Raw genomic sequence first — 14,599 nt, forward strand, 5'->3', positions numbered from 1 at the left:
GGCTATGCCATCAATCAACTGTGGCACTGGGTGCAAGGAACTTAACTTCACTCTGTCACCCCTTATATATTTCCTGAAGGAAATACAAATTGATGACCAAAAATGGCATCACAAGCGGCTAATTTTAAAGCCAGTAATACCTTAGTAGATGAAAGCAACTTCCATCTTACTGAAGTACGTGAAAAACCTAAATTTTAAGGGTACATAACAAAACCTGATTGAATTTTATTCAAATTCACTGCCTCCTTGGTAGGAGACCAGTATATCATCTAATACATGGGTTCAAGTCACATGCTTAGCAAAGGCAGAGAAAATAAGCAACTAACATTTCACGACCTGGAAGGATGAGACATTAATCTGCCATTTAGTATAACTCAGTATCGTTTAATAATTAAATAATCATGTCTTACAATTCATGCAACTAAAATAAGCCATTCAGAAAAGGGAATTTAATTTAAATAATTTACAAGGATGCTTATTTTGATAACATGAAGCTTCATGTTAGTATCAACCATACTATGATACAAAAAAAAAACCCCAGTGGACCAGAATATAGAAAATTATCCAGGCTTACTTCCTTTTCTTAAAGGACTTATGGAAAAAGCCCACACCACAGACCACATCTATGATGGGTTTTTAAGGCAGAGGTCTTCAGGATACTCGAAGACTTTCCAAGGGGTCAGATACTGACAGATTTAAGGGAATCAATTAACCAGATCCTCCACTTCCATTTGTGTTTTTTCCTAAAACTGGTCTGGATGAGACACCATTTCCCCTGTCCCAGTCTCCCATCTCTCACCCACCCTGAACCTTAGATGATGTTGAAACCTCCACGTCATCTAACAAAGGGACCATTCAAATACCAGCGTCCGTAAGTCTCCTTGAATCAGGCACTGTGGTGGGGCTTCCTACTTATACACGAGTCTGATAAGGGTAAAGGATGGCATTAGAAATGGGGCGATTTGGGAGATACCGGGTTGTTCCAAATTCAATAATTTATTGAGAAAAAATATATGTAATAGAAATAGAATGGAATGGGAGTGATACGGCTCTTGTTTTCTTACAACTTCTGATTATTCCCAAAGATAATATCGCTGTTGACCTCAAGTCATGCGAGAGCAAAGCAAACACTGACTCAAGGAGGTAAACACAGCACTGGGCTTTGTGCTTATTCCTCCCTTTCCCTCCCCTTCATCCACCCATCCATCCAAAAATTGGAATTTGTTCCCTTTCCTTTCCTTTTCTCTCTCCTTCCCTCTCTTCCTCTCTCCCTTTCTTCTATCCAACAATTAGAATTCAGAAACAAGATGGTGATCACAGGGATACGTAATGACACACTGAACGAAAAAGAATGGTATCAGACCTTTGCTGATTGAAAGCAGGTCTGGTGTGGCTGACTGCTTTGACAAGAACTGGCTTTATCAACTAGATTGCACAGCAGGCATTTTCCACAAATGAATGAGCTACATTTGTAGCTCCAAGGTCTTAACAAAATATATATATTTAAAAGCATATAGTTTAAAAGCATTTTCCAAAAAAAGAATATTGACAAATGTTTCTTGATGCTATTTTAATTATCTTATCTCTGTTGGAGTATTTTGGGTTAAACAAGTTGTCTCTAACTAAAAGAGGAACAGGTTTAAAATAACAGTTGTCTGAGAAGTTTCGATAAAGCCTCTTTGGTATACTTCCCAGAAACTGAAAAAATAAATGTCTCTAAGGGCTGAATAATGATTCTTTGAATGTCAGGTGATTTTCAATACAATTGAAGAGGGACCTAATTGAGTTGTCATTTTTGGCACAGAACTTGGAAGGAATTCAAACAATTAAGTGACATTATTATAACAAAACTCCTACCATCCAATGTATTTATTCATGGTTTCTCAGAGCTTCTATCTTTAAAAAGGAAAAATAGGAAAAAGAGGTGATACCAACTTCTTTCTAGCAGTAAGTATTCTTTGTTCATTTGTTCATAAACTAACTTTGAAAGCCAACTCATTCCATTGTAAGTTGCAATTTCAATGGATAAATAATTACTTTGATGAATAATGATTTAACCATGTAGATGAAAAAAAGGGGTTCTATGGAAAGTAATCTCCCAGGGTAATCTGATCATAAATTCCTAACTGGGCAGGTCATAGTGGGTAGTCACGCCCTAGGCCTGTAACTTTTTAAAAATATTTTATTTTTCAATTACAGTTGATGTAAATATTATATTAGTTTCAGGTGCACAACATAATGATTAGACATTTATATAACTTACAAAGTGATGACCCCAATAAGTCTAGTACCCACTTGACACCAGTTATTATAATGTTATCAACTATATTTCCTATGCTGTACTTTACATTCCTGTGACTGTTTCTATAACTGGGAATTTGCACATCTTAATCCATTCTCCTTTTTCATCCATCCCCTCAACCCCCTTCCCATCAGGCAAAATGTTCTCTGTATCTATGAGTTTGTTTCTATTTTGTTTATTAGATTCCACATATAAGTGAAATCACATGGTATTTATCTTTCTCTGTCTGACATATTTCATGTCACATAATATCCTCTAGGTCTATCCATGTTATTGCAAATGGCAAGATTTCGTTCTTTTCTATGGCTGAGTAATATTCCATTGTATATATGTAAAACCTCTTCTTTATCCATTTGCCTATGGATGAACGGTTAGGTTGCTTCCGTATCTTGGCTACTATAAATGATGCTGCAATGAACATGGGGATTCATGTCTTTTTGAATTAGTGTTTTGGGTTTCTTCGAATAAATACCCAGAAGTGGGATTATGGGGTCCTTCTTTGTCTCTTGTCTTTGTTTTAAAGTCTATTTTGTCTGATATAAGTATTGCTACCCCAGCTTTTTTGTTTTTCATTTCCATTTGCATGAAGTATCTTTTTCCATCCCTTTACTTTCTCTGTGTGTGTATTTATCTTTCGATCTGAAGTGAGTTTCTTGTAGGCAGCATATGTATGTGTTTTGTTTTCTTATCCATTCAGCTACCCTATGTCTTGGATTGGAGCATTTAATCCATTTACAGTTAAAGTAATTATTGATAGGTATGTAGCTATTGTGATTTTATTATTTACATTTTCTTCTTAAAGAAGTCCCTTTAACATTTCTTGTTATATTGGTTTGGTGGTGATGAACTCCTTAGCTTTTTCTTGTCTGGGAGGCTCTTTATCCTCTGATAATAAATGACAGCTTTGCTGGGTAGAGTAGTCTTGGTTGTAGGTCCTTGCTTTTCATCACTTTAAATATTATTTGCCAATCCCTTCGGGCCTATGAAGTTTCCGTTAAGAAACCGGCTGATAATCTTACGGGAGATCCCTTGCATGTAACTGACTGCTTTTCTCTTGCTGCTTTTAAGATTCTCTTTATCTTTTACCTTTGGCATTTTAATCACGATGTGTGTTGGTGTGAGCCTCTTTGGGTGCATCTCATTTGGGACTCTCGATGCTTTTATGGACTTGTATGCCTATTTTCTTTGTCAGGTTAGGGAAGTTTTCCACCATTATTTCTTCAAATAGGTTTTCAACTCCTTGCTCTCTCTCTCTTCTCTTTCTGGTACCCTACACTTGATGTAGTCCCAGAGGCCCATTAAATTATCCTCGATGTTTGGGATTCTTTTTTTCTTTTTGCTGATTCGATCCTCTGTTTCACTCAATCTGTTGATTTCCTCTAATACATTCTTCATTTTAGTTACTGAAGTCTTCATTTCCGACTGGGTTTTGTTCTTTGGTTTGTTTTCTATCTCCGTTTTTATGTTTCCTATCTCTTAGTTGAAGTTATCACTGAGATCATCCAGCCTTTCCCTAAATTCATTACGCATCCTTAGAACCAGTGTTTTGAACTTTGCATCTGGCAAATTACTTGTCTCCATTTTGTCTAGTTCTTTTTCTGGAGTTTTGTTCTGTTCTTTCATTGGGGACTAGTTTCGTTGTCTCCTCATTTTGGCTGCTTCCCTGTTTGTTTCTATGTATTAGGTAGAGCTGCTACATGTCCTGGTCTTCATAGAGTGGCCTTATGTAGATGTCCTGTCAGGCACCGTGGTGCGGTCTCCCAGGTCACCTGAGCCAGATGCTCCAATGGTGTCCCTTATGTGGGTTGTGTGTGCCCTCCTGTTGTAGTTGAGCCTTGACTGTTTTCAGCATGTCAGTGGGTAGGACTGATTCTCAGGATGTCTGACTATGAGGACTGGCTACAGTGGATGAGCTGTTGTACAGGGGCTGACCTCACAGAGCAGGACACTTTAGTGTGACTCTGGTGACTTTTGAGTCCACCCTTTGAGGGTGTTGTTTGTGGAGCTACCTGGGTGGTACTCTGGTGTGGTCTGAATCTGGCCACTGGGTGTGTTCATTCTGGGACCTCTTGGGAGGGGCTCTGGTGCAGGCCCAGGTCAGCTGCTGCCTGTGCTCAGCCGTGGGCCACTGGTAGGAGCTACAAAATTATCTGTGGTTGGTAGCTGCCGGTGCTGGGTTTGGAGGCGCCTGAGAGAGGCTACACTGCCAATTGAGGCTGGCTGCCATTAGTGTCGGGTCTGGGGTCACTTGGGAAGAAGTACAGGGCAGGATGAGGCCAGCTGCTGCTTGTTTGGGGTTTGTGAACTTTTCAAAGAGATATTTAGGAAAGCCCTCAGCATAGGCTCAGGCCAGCAGCTTGTGTGGAAAAGCTGCTGAAAGAGGTTCGGGCTGGTGAGTGAATTGGGTGCAGTGAGGTCTCAGGGAATCACCCCGGTGGGGCGAGAGCACTGCTAGCTAGGTTGATGGAGACTCAGACTTGGCAGCCGCCTGCACATGCAGGCTGGGTGGGAGGAGGGCTCAACAAAGGAACAATGGTGCCTGCCCATCCCCAAGAGAGCTGTCCCACAAGCCGCTACTCTAAAGCCAGACAATTCAGTTCCTTTCTGTATGTCCCTGGTGCTTTTCAAGCTACTGTCCGTTCGCTGAGATTAGGTCGAGTGTGAGTAAGTCCATGTGTGGGTCCTTTAAGAGGAATGCCTGGGACTCCAGCTGGCCTCCATTGCACCAAGTCCCCACTAATTTGTGGGGACTTCTCTTCCTGGCAGTCTGTGCTGGGGAGCCCGGTATGGGGCTGGGACCCCTCACTCCTCAGGGGGGACCAGCCCGTTCCACAGCTGAAATATCCCTCCCGATTCTTAACCACCACACGTAGGTGTGGGACCAGCCCGTTCCACACCTCCATCCTTCCTACCAGTCTCATATGGCTTCATCTGTATATCCTTAGTTATAGGATTTCTGTTCAGCTGGCCTTCAGGCGATTCTCAGTGATGGCTGTTTTGCAGTTTAATTGTAATTTTGATGTGGTCGTGAAAGGAGGCGAGTACAGCATTTACCTACTCCGCCACTTCGACCAGAAGTTTCCTGGCTAATACATCTTTAGTGAAAGGTTTTAAACCAGATCTGTCCATTGTTCTTGTGCATCTAAGTTAACATACCTTTGAAATGTCAGAAGTTTTACCCCTCGATGGGCTGATTAACCCTCAAGAGAGCACATAATCTTTTTAACTATTCTGTAATCCAGTCCCCATCTTGCTTCCTCCCACCTTCCTCAATGTACATTCCCTCAATTTCAAATGCTTAAAGAAGCTGCAAAACTGTTATTCTCCAGGATAATTGAGATCTTGCTCCTCAAAACATGTCCTCAGTTTCACTCAAAAAAAACTCATAAAAATTCTCTACAGGTATGGAGATTTCTTATGTTGACAATAATGCTAATGTTATCAACATTTATTTGTTTAGATCAACTATGGATTAATAGCTGAAACAGTAACTTAATCTAGGAGAAATTAATAGTGACTTAGTGTAGAAAAAATTACTATTAATACTCATGATACCTGGAAAAAAAACTTAAGATTTATGCATATGTTCATATGCGTACATACATATGTCATAGAGGTATATGACGAGGTGATCAATAAGATTTTCAAGCAACTAAATCTATTATATCAGAATAAATTGTTGTGGTAGGAAATAGAATTTAAAAAAAAGTTCAGGGGGAGAAAAGAAACAACATAAAAATTCTAGTTGTTAACAAGGAGAGCTTGTTGAGGTACATTTTTAATGAATAAAGGTGGTTATAAAATTACTATGTATTTAGATTCCACTGGATACATTTAAAGAAATGATTTTTATATGGCAATATTTACATCATTCATTTTCATAATTTCTGGGAAGTACACAAAAGGGCTTTCCTAAGACTTATGAAATGATTCTTACATGATTTCTGTTTCTCTTTCACTTAGAGGCAACTTGCTTAGCCCAAATACTCAACAAGTTGAGAAACCAACATATTATTATATATTTTTTAACTATTTTGACAAGAAATTTATACGTCATCTTAAAATGTACAAAGGGATGTCGTTTTCCATTATTTGAGGGTATGTGAGCAAAAACCTTTGAAGGCCGCTGCTGTAAAGGGCTTGCATTGCAAAGTGGTTCAGCCTGGACCAACTAACTCAGGGCTTTGAAAAGTTTTCAGGAGTTGGAATTGAACTTTCTGGTCATTTCACCGGGTATTCTTTGACCCTAAATGGCAGCCAATGCCAGTGGAATTCGGGTCCAGGATGCTGGGATCTTCCCACTTTTCTGAGTTTTGTCTGGGAGGTATGACCCAAGGCTCTCTCCGGGATGTTGCAGGGAGCCACCTCTTCCCTCCTGAGCACTGCTTGGGAGCACTCCCTAACCTCAAGCTTAATCCCCTTGGCTGTCCCTCCCAGGTGGGGCTTGGTTTAGGGGACACCAAGAAGTCTGATACGTCTGACTTACAGATCACTCCTGCCTCTTGTCAGGAAGCCCCACTCACTGCCCCTCCATGACCAATGTTAAGGGGAGGTACGGGGCTCCCCCACATCCCTGCAGCCTCCTTCTAAATGGAAAGCACAGCTGAGCCGTTAAGTGAGTGGAGCTGGCACCATCTGGATTCTAATCTCAGCGTCACCACTTATTAACTGTCATCAGAAAGGCAAGCTATTAAACCTCTTAGCATCTCAGTTTCCCTACCTATTAAATGGTGATAACGATAGGACCATTTCCTGGGGTTATGAGGACTACATGCAATACTGGGCTGGCAGACAACAGTTTAATAAATGAAATGATGACGATGATGATTAAATGTAAAATTTAGAATTTTAAAGGCAAACTCAAGAAAGGAGAAAGCGGGACTCGGTCCACAAGAGGCTTCTCCCCAGTGAAGTGCCTCTGAAAGCACAGGGTGGGAGTGCACCCAGGGTCTGCTCCGAAGGAGCGTGGCTGCAGATCATCTCTGATGACAGCCCCTCACTCCTGGGCAGCTGCCACCCAGGTGCACAGCCACTGAGCAGAAGACTCCTGTGGTTTGCTTGTCCCCCACACCTGGGCTTTTACACAGGGGACCCAAGTGCTGTCACACAGAGCCAGCAGAATCCTGTGCAAACCTCCCATGCACAGCATAAACCCCCTCCTGAAATGTCCCCCTCTCCGTGGGTGGGTAGAGATGGCAGAAGCACAGCAGAGCCAAGTGGCCCAGGCCCCTGATTAACCTGGCCAGGAAACTTACCTAAATAATCCATGCGGGAACCGTTCTGGCTTAGCATCAACTACATCCTGGCTTTCTGAATCCCCAGCTCCCTGCATCTCAACACAGCCTTGATCGTCTGCCATCTGGAAAGAGAAAACAAAATTGGTACCCAGTGTGGTACTTTCAAATAACACTCATTAGGTAACACAGTTTTTAACTTAAGCCTAGAAATGAGCAGTCTTACATACTGAGTCTCCAGGGTTTCTGTCCCATCAAACCATTCAAATACCTGAGTACCAACTCTATTTCAGGTATTGTTCCAGAGACAGGTACACAGTGGGGAAGAAAACCAAGTTATTGCCCTCAGGGAGTTTCTAATCCAGCATGATTTTTTAAATGTTCCCTGTGTATGAGAAGCTGTGGAAGGTCCATCCAGATTTGTAAGAACAAGAAACTCCTCTAAATTCCTGACAGCTTATAAGGTGCTCATCCTTTGCCCGGCATCACTCAAAGCCAGTTCATAAAATGAATAATCTGCCGTATAAAGCCTTCTGTTTTGTGTGAGTTTTCATGGGTCTTCCAAAACTGATTTCCTCAAATCTATTTGATGCTCAATCATTTTCAAGAAATCCCTATGATCTAAAAGGTCAAATCTAACCCCATCTCCTTAGATTTTTAAGGCCCTTTACACTACGGCCCACCACTTGGTTTTATAAATAAGGTTTTAATGGAACACAGACACACTCATTCATTTATGAATTGTTTGTGGCTGCTTTCCCATCACAGAGTCGAGTAATTATGACAAGAGACAATATGGTAAAGTGGAAAATATTTACTACCTGGCCCTTTGCAAAAAAGTATGCTGATCTAGGATCACTGTGAGCCAATAGGATCCCCTACTCACTTACCACTCTCTCTACTTTAAGAAGTAACAACATAATAGAAACTCCCATTTATTATCGTTTTGTCAGCATTATTTTATTTAATACTCCCAGTAATGCTGTTAGATCATCCCTATGACCAATAATGCTGTTAGATCAGGACTTTGATCATTGCCCTTTGACAGATGAGGAAGCTGAGGCTGGAAAAGGTTAATAACTTGTTCCAGGTCACATGACTCGGAAATAGCAGGACTTAGATCTGAAGCCAGCAACAAGCATTCCAGAGGCTACCCCTCACCATCACACCATTTAGCTCCTAGCTGCCCAGCATCCTTGGGCACACTGTGCTCATTTCGGGTTCCATCTGGGCTCATGGTTCTCTTTCTGGAAGTCACCACCCACATGTTTGCTGGACGTGCCATTTTTGCCCAGTTGGCTAATTCTCAATCTTCAGAATTCAGCTTAAATGGCACCTCCACCGAGAGGTCCTCCGTGATTACTCCTATCTCACCCCGCCCAACTCCCATTCCCTTTACAAACCCTGTATCTGTCTTGATGTTTCAGATTAGGACTCAAAATGTTTCTCGAAAACAGAGATAACCCCATCTCTAGAGTAAATAAGGGCAAATCCAGGCAGGCAGAAATGCTCAACAGTTTTTATTTCATCTCCTTTATATAGACTCTTGGTCTATAAAGCTAAACATTTGGTGACTTCCTTATTCCTGTGAAGCTGGGCTTGATTTCTGGGTAAAACCAAGTTCACCCAAAACAAGGATGGTGAGCGACTGGGGTGCCTGATCTCAGTAGCATCATTTCAGTCAAGCCAAGACTTCGTATTGACCCCTTATTTGCAGGCATCATCACAGCCCACTAAGAAAATCCAGGTCTATCTTAGCTCTTCTGTGCCTAGAGAGGACTCACCTGGCGTTCTTTTCCTGTATGTGTTCCTTTCTTGGGGCTCAGGCTCAAAGAGCAGTCATGCATGGGATACTGCATATTCAATTGTTAAATACGCCTACCTTCTCTTCAAATGAATTAATATATGATACACCTAAAGCATTAACAGTACCAGGCATTCTATGTTAGTGTTGTTGTTGTTGTTGTTATTATTGCTACTATCCACTAAAACTTTATTTGCAGATTAAGAGCTTAACTTAATCATCCCTTTCTTGTTCCAGTCACAGAAAAGTACCAGGTACATAGCAGGCATTCAATAAATACTTCTATGTAAACGTTATAACTAAAATATACTTGAAATTTTTTAATCCTTCAGTGTCCTGAATGAACTGTTGATATGGGACACACAACAGAACCAAAGGGACCCCAGGAGCGCAGTGGAAAGCCCAGTCATGGCCAACAGATCAGGGGTTAAATTTGCTCCTTTATCTATTAGCACCTTGAACAAAGTACTCAACCTCTCCCAGGCTCAGTTTCCTCATCTATAAAATGGGAAAACAATGATGCCTCAGTCACAGGTGGCTGTGAGGCTGAATGGAACAATGCATGCAAAACGCTAAGCACTGTGTAGCACATTCTATGGTAAAGGTTTACTATTCCCTATTATCACCACTGTGTGCAGAACTCAAGAAAGCATTCAGCTGTCAACCCCTACCAGTACTTTTAAATTACATCCACATTTTAAGCACCTATTGTGGGGACTGAAAACAAAAAGCCTCTACCAATTATTTCCATTATTTCTTAATAGGTGGCTGGCATACATCTGGTAAGAAAATCACTTCCCGCTATTTATTTTCTCAGCTTTTTTCCCCCCCGGTGGGGGGAATGAATTCATGATAGCTGCTTCCTCGGAAAAGTGACAGGATACAACTTGCACCCTACTCTTGGCCAAATGAAGACAACCTTTCTAAAAGGCTCAAAAAGAAGCAGCTCCGAGGACCTCCGCCTCTCACCTCTAGCACCTGGAGAAGGAGGGGGCTATGTTGGGCACTCAACTACTCCACTGTCACCTGATGCTCACAGCATTGCTAGAAGACGGGAGTTTTCACCCTCTAAAGCGGAAAAAAACTATGGTTTCTTCAGAGAAGTTAAGTAACCTGCCCAAAGCCACACTGCTAAGAGGAGGCAGAAGTGGACTGTGAACCTAAGCAGTAGCTGCCTGAAGAGGAGGAAGGTCAGACTGTAGACCCTGAGGAGGAAACAGCCTGTAAGTAAATAATGTGGGGGGAGGTAGACAGCCAGTCCAGGAGTTCAAGAGATAAGATCTGGCAATGACTTGGTAATGACTCACAGAATCACCCATCCGTAATTATACTGCGCCATAAATCGCAAACTTGAATGCAACAGGTAACAGGCTACACGGTCACTGGCGGCCTGAGAGTCCTGTCTTTTTTCACTTTCTCAAGGGATCTTCAAGAGCCCTGCACAAGGGTGTTCCCAAATGATGACAATAGGTCACATGTAGCGTACTAAGCCTTGAAAGAGGCACTGCTCTGCAATATAATCACCTCCTTCCACCCTGGCTGCATTCGTCAGCCCAGGAACACCAATTAGGGTTTCCAGTCGGGAATTCCCACGCGTTCTCAGGAATTTTTTTCTGCCGCTTTCCCGAATCCCAAAATATAATCTGTTTTCTGTTCTACACGATGAATTGTTTCCACAAAGTGACGGCCCATACTACCAACCACCTGGGTTCAAGGAGCCGGCTTTCCAAATTTCCCAACCAACTTTTCTCGGGATTTGGGAACCGGAAAGCGAACAAAATTCCTGGGAACGGGCGGGAATTCCCCCCTGGAAATCCTAATCACCATTATTCCCATTAAATGGATAAGTACAGAGAGAGCCAAGGCCCCACAGTGGGCAAGCACGGAAGAGGGGACTGGAATCTAGGGCTGTTTGACGCAGGAGCCCTCGCCGTTAGCCCTGCGAGATAACGAACCGCTCCTTCCCTTTTAAATCCACCGCTTCTTTTCCAAACCTCGAATAGTACCGGGTGACGGCCGCTGGCTAGGAGGGAAGTCAAGCTGATCAAACCAACCTCTCCCCCAAAGTTTCAGCGCCGGCAGTTTCAGCCGTGCTCCTAGGGACCCCGATCCCCCGCCCCAGACTCCGCTCGGGGCAGCGGAGCGGGGAGGAGAAGGCCGGACGAGGCACCGAGGAGGCGCGCCGCCGATGGGCTGGAAAGGCAAAAGCAGAGGCGGGGGCCGAAGTTACCGTTCCTACGTGGCTCGGCGGGCAGGGCTTGGAGGGCAGAGCTTGCAGCGGGCTCCGTCCCTCGGCGGCCAGGGTCTGGAACTACTACTATCACCAAAACGAAAGTAAAGTGCTGAAGGGGAGGAGCCGTCCGGGGCCAGATGCGAAGCGGGGGCGGGGCTACGTGCCCCCGTCCCTCCCCACCGCCCTGTCCCCTGCTCAGCATGGCGCGCTCCGCAAAGTTGGCCCCGCGCACGGTCTCATAGAGGAGCCCTCGGCAAAATGGGTCGCGCGTTCTAAAAAGTTGGGCGCGAGCACCGCCCTGGAGCTCGGCCCTGCAAAGTGGCCCGGGTCACTAGGCGCATCGTCCCCGGAAAGCTCCCTCGACAAAGTCGCCGCGCGGCGGGATTCAGTTTGCAGAGATTTATGGGATCCCGCCGCCGCGCTCAGTCCTCGGGAGGGCACATTTGCAGAACTGGCAGCGCTCAAAGTGACTCCCCGAGTGCGCTCTGCAAACCTCCCGGGCCACGCGGAGGGAAGAGCACGCCCTGCAGCCCCCCGCCGCTCAATTATGGGACTCTCCTCAGAGCCCCGCGCCCGCCTCCTTCCCTCTCCCGCTACTGCCCCAAGTCTACTTGGGCCTCCGCACCACTACGGAGACCCAGTTCCCATAGCCTTAAAGCTCTTCCCCAGCCAGATCTTTGACCCCAGCCTGTGCGGTTCAGGGCCCCTGGATGCTCGGCGCCTGCCTCTCCAGGTGTTACCTTTTCCCAAGGCGGAGCCCCTCGGGTCACCGTCGAATCTTCTGTAGTCTTCCGGCCTTCTAGAACTTCCTTTCACTTGCGAGTGCGCCTGTCTGTGCACGTAAGCAGTAGGACGCCAACTCGGCTTTCTCATGAGCAAGTCCTTCATGCAAACAGTCCTCTTGTCCCGACGTAGCTAGCGCCGGAATCATTCCTAAAAATATTTATTGAGCGCCCCCAGGTGTCAGCCACTGGATATGTAGCCGTGAATTAGTTTAGGGAGAGAACTGCACTTGCACGGATTCCACTTCATTCACCCCTGCATCCTTCCCCACGTCCCCCACGGCTTTCTTCATCCTTGGGCCTCCATCCGAGGCCTCTAATGCCTTTCTTTCCAAGGCTCCTTGGGAGTAGCTAATTAACTCAGTCACACTGAGGTATAAATATTTGCAAAGAAATTAGTTTTATTCATACCACAGATATTTGCTTTGAAAGAGTTACCAACACCTTGAGTGAAAGGAGTGAAGCCTTCATGCTGTGACATCAGCCAAGAACCGCATCTTGTCTTTTTGTTTGCTTGCTTTCCTCTGGGCTTGAGACTTTAATATTATCTCTAATATCTTACCAGGTAAGGACATTTTCTTGGTTTAAGAAAGACTGGCCCCACTCAAGTGTAAGGGCATAATTATAATTTATTAATTTATGTGAAAATCCTGAATTCCTGAATATTTTAAACAGGCATTTGCACTATTCCCAGTGTGGGTGTTCTATAGGCTGTATGTATCCATTCAATTCATGCATTGAAAGCAAATGCCCAACATGATGGTATTAGGAGGTGGGGACTTTGGGAGGTGCTTATGTCACGAGGGTGGAGCCATGGTGAACCGGATTAGTGCTCCTAAAAGAGGCTTGACAGAGCTTTCTAGTCCCTTCCACCGTGTGAGGACACTGAGAGATTGCTGTTTGCAACCTGGAAGAGGGCCTTCACCAGACCTGTCAGGCTGGCACCTCATCTTGGACTTTCAACCTCCAGAACTGAGTAATTTTTGTTATTTACAAACTATTCAGTCTGTGATATTTCGTTATAACAGCCTAAGACAGGCTGTAGGACTCTTTATTTAACACCCATGCTCCTGAATGTTCCGGGTAAACACAGTCACTGGAGTGACTAAGACAGTGTGCTTTTTAAAGGAATTCAATTATGAATCATTTGAGAAGGGGAAAATCCTATTAGTAAAGCAAATGAGTCACTTCCTAATTTACGCAATTTATAAATTCAAGTGTTTGCAGGTTATTCCTGAAATATAGTGAAACACAATGCTAGATTTGGAAGGGGACTTAACAACTAACCTCTCTGCTCATTTCGTATAGATAATCTGAGGGTCAGAGAAGTTGCCCACATCACAAGCTTACTAGTGGCAGAACTAGGATCAGGTTGCCTAGAAAAATAATATTTCCCATCCACAAGAAGGCTTTACCATAAATTATATCATGCAAATGTTAAAATGTGTTGCACACAGGAATTCATTGCTGGCTCAGATAGATGGTTTAAAGGAAAACATTCTTTTTTTAGTTCTTTATTGTGGACTGGTGTTGGGAACCTCAAAGGTATCATTATGAGGCTGGACCATCTTAGTATTAACAAATACAATCATGGAAATAAGGAAGGGAAGAAATAATTTTGAACTTTTCCCTCTCTAGTAATTGTACTGACACTTTGGGTTTATATGATGCTTTCTGCTAACCGTATTTCCTGTATCTCTCCAGCCTTGGCCCATCTCCTTGTTCTACGATTCCTTTCCATATACACATCATTAGCGCTTGCGTCTTCCTCCTCACCCCAGAAAAACCCCTAACTTCACTATTTGAATGATTTCCTAAGGGCTAGCTTCCTGGGTGTTCATGGCAGGTCCCTCTGGACCGTTCCTCCAGCCTGCTCCTTTTGGTCACCAGACTGTTGCTGCTAAGTCAGGGACCTCCTCACCCCCCAGCTTCATTCTGCTGGACACAGCACCACTAAGGGAGAGCCTCAGTGATTGTTTTTCCAGTTCTCCACAACACAGCTCAGGCCAGATTTGGACTGTATAAAGGACTCCACTGAAGAATAGTCCACGATTAAATCAAACGTCACTTTTAACACCCATAGATCCACACCCAAACCCTCACTGAGGCAACAGCGGGCTTTTTCAAGCAGGAAGAATGGAAGCTCAGGGTCCAAGCAGTATCCTTTTCTTCCCTGAAAGGAGGAAGTCATGCTGCACCTGGTATGGATAGAGTGCCTCCACGCTCAGGATTCACCCTTTTTGT

At 43.9% G+C, this 14,599-nt stretch overlaps 1 protein-coding gene across 3 annotated transcripts in view; it reads right to left on the reverse strand.

The window, feature by feature from the left end:
• The window catches only part of CASP7 (caspase 7), a 33,990-nt gene extending 21,519 nt beyond the window's left edge, over window positions 1–12,471 (reverse strand). Inside the window, exons 1-2 of one of the 3 annotated variants that reach the window (XM_074339023.2) lie at window positions 12,314–12,471; window positions 7,558–7,661 (exon numbers count right to left, since the gene is read on the reverse strand). In XM_074339023.2, the coding sequence (XP_074195124.2) occupies window positions 7,558–7,661 (104 nt within the window). In that variant the 5' untranslated portion in view covers window positions 12,314–12,471. Of the gene's footprint in view, window positions 1–7,557; window positions 7,662–11,394; window positions 11,533–11,570; window positions 11,702–12,313 lie in introns of those variants that run through there. The other 2 variants (XM_074339022.2, XM_074339024.2) reach the window with 2 other exon arrangements.
• Between the last annotated feature and the right edge of the window lie 2,128 nt (window positions 12,472–14,599).

Source organism: Rhinolophus sinicus, chromosome 15 (assembly GCF_057876585.1).
Source record: "Rhinolophus sinicus isolate RSI-liver-muscle chromosome 15, RSI-T2T, whole genome shotgun sequence".
Taxonomy (NCBI): domain Eukaryota; kingdom Metazoa; phylum Chordata; class Mammalia; order Chiroptera; family Rhinolophidae; genus Rhinolophus; species Rhinolophus sinicus.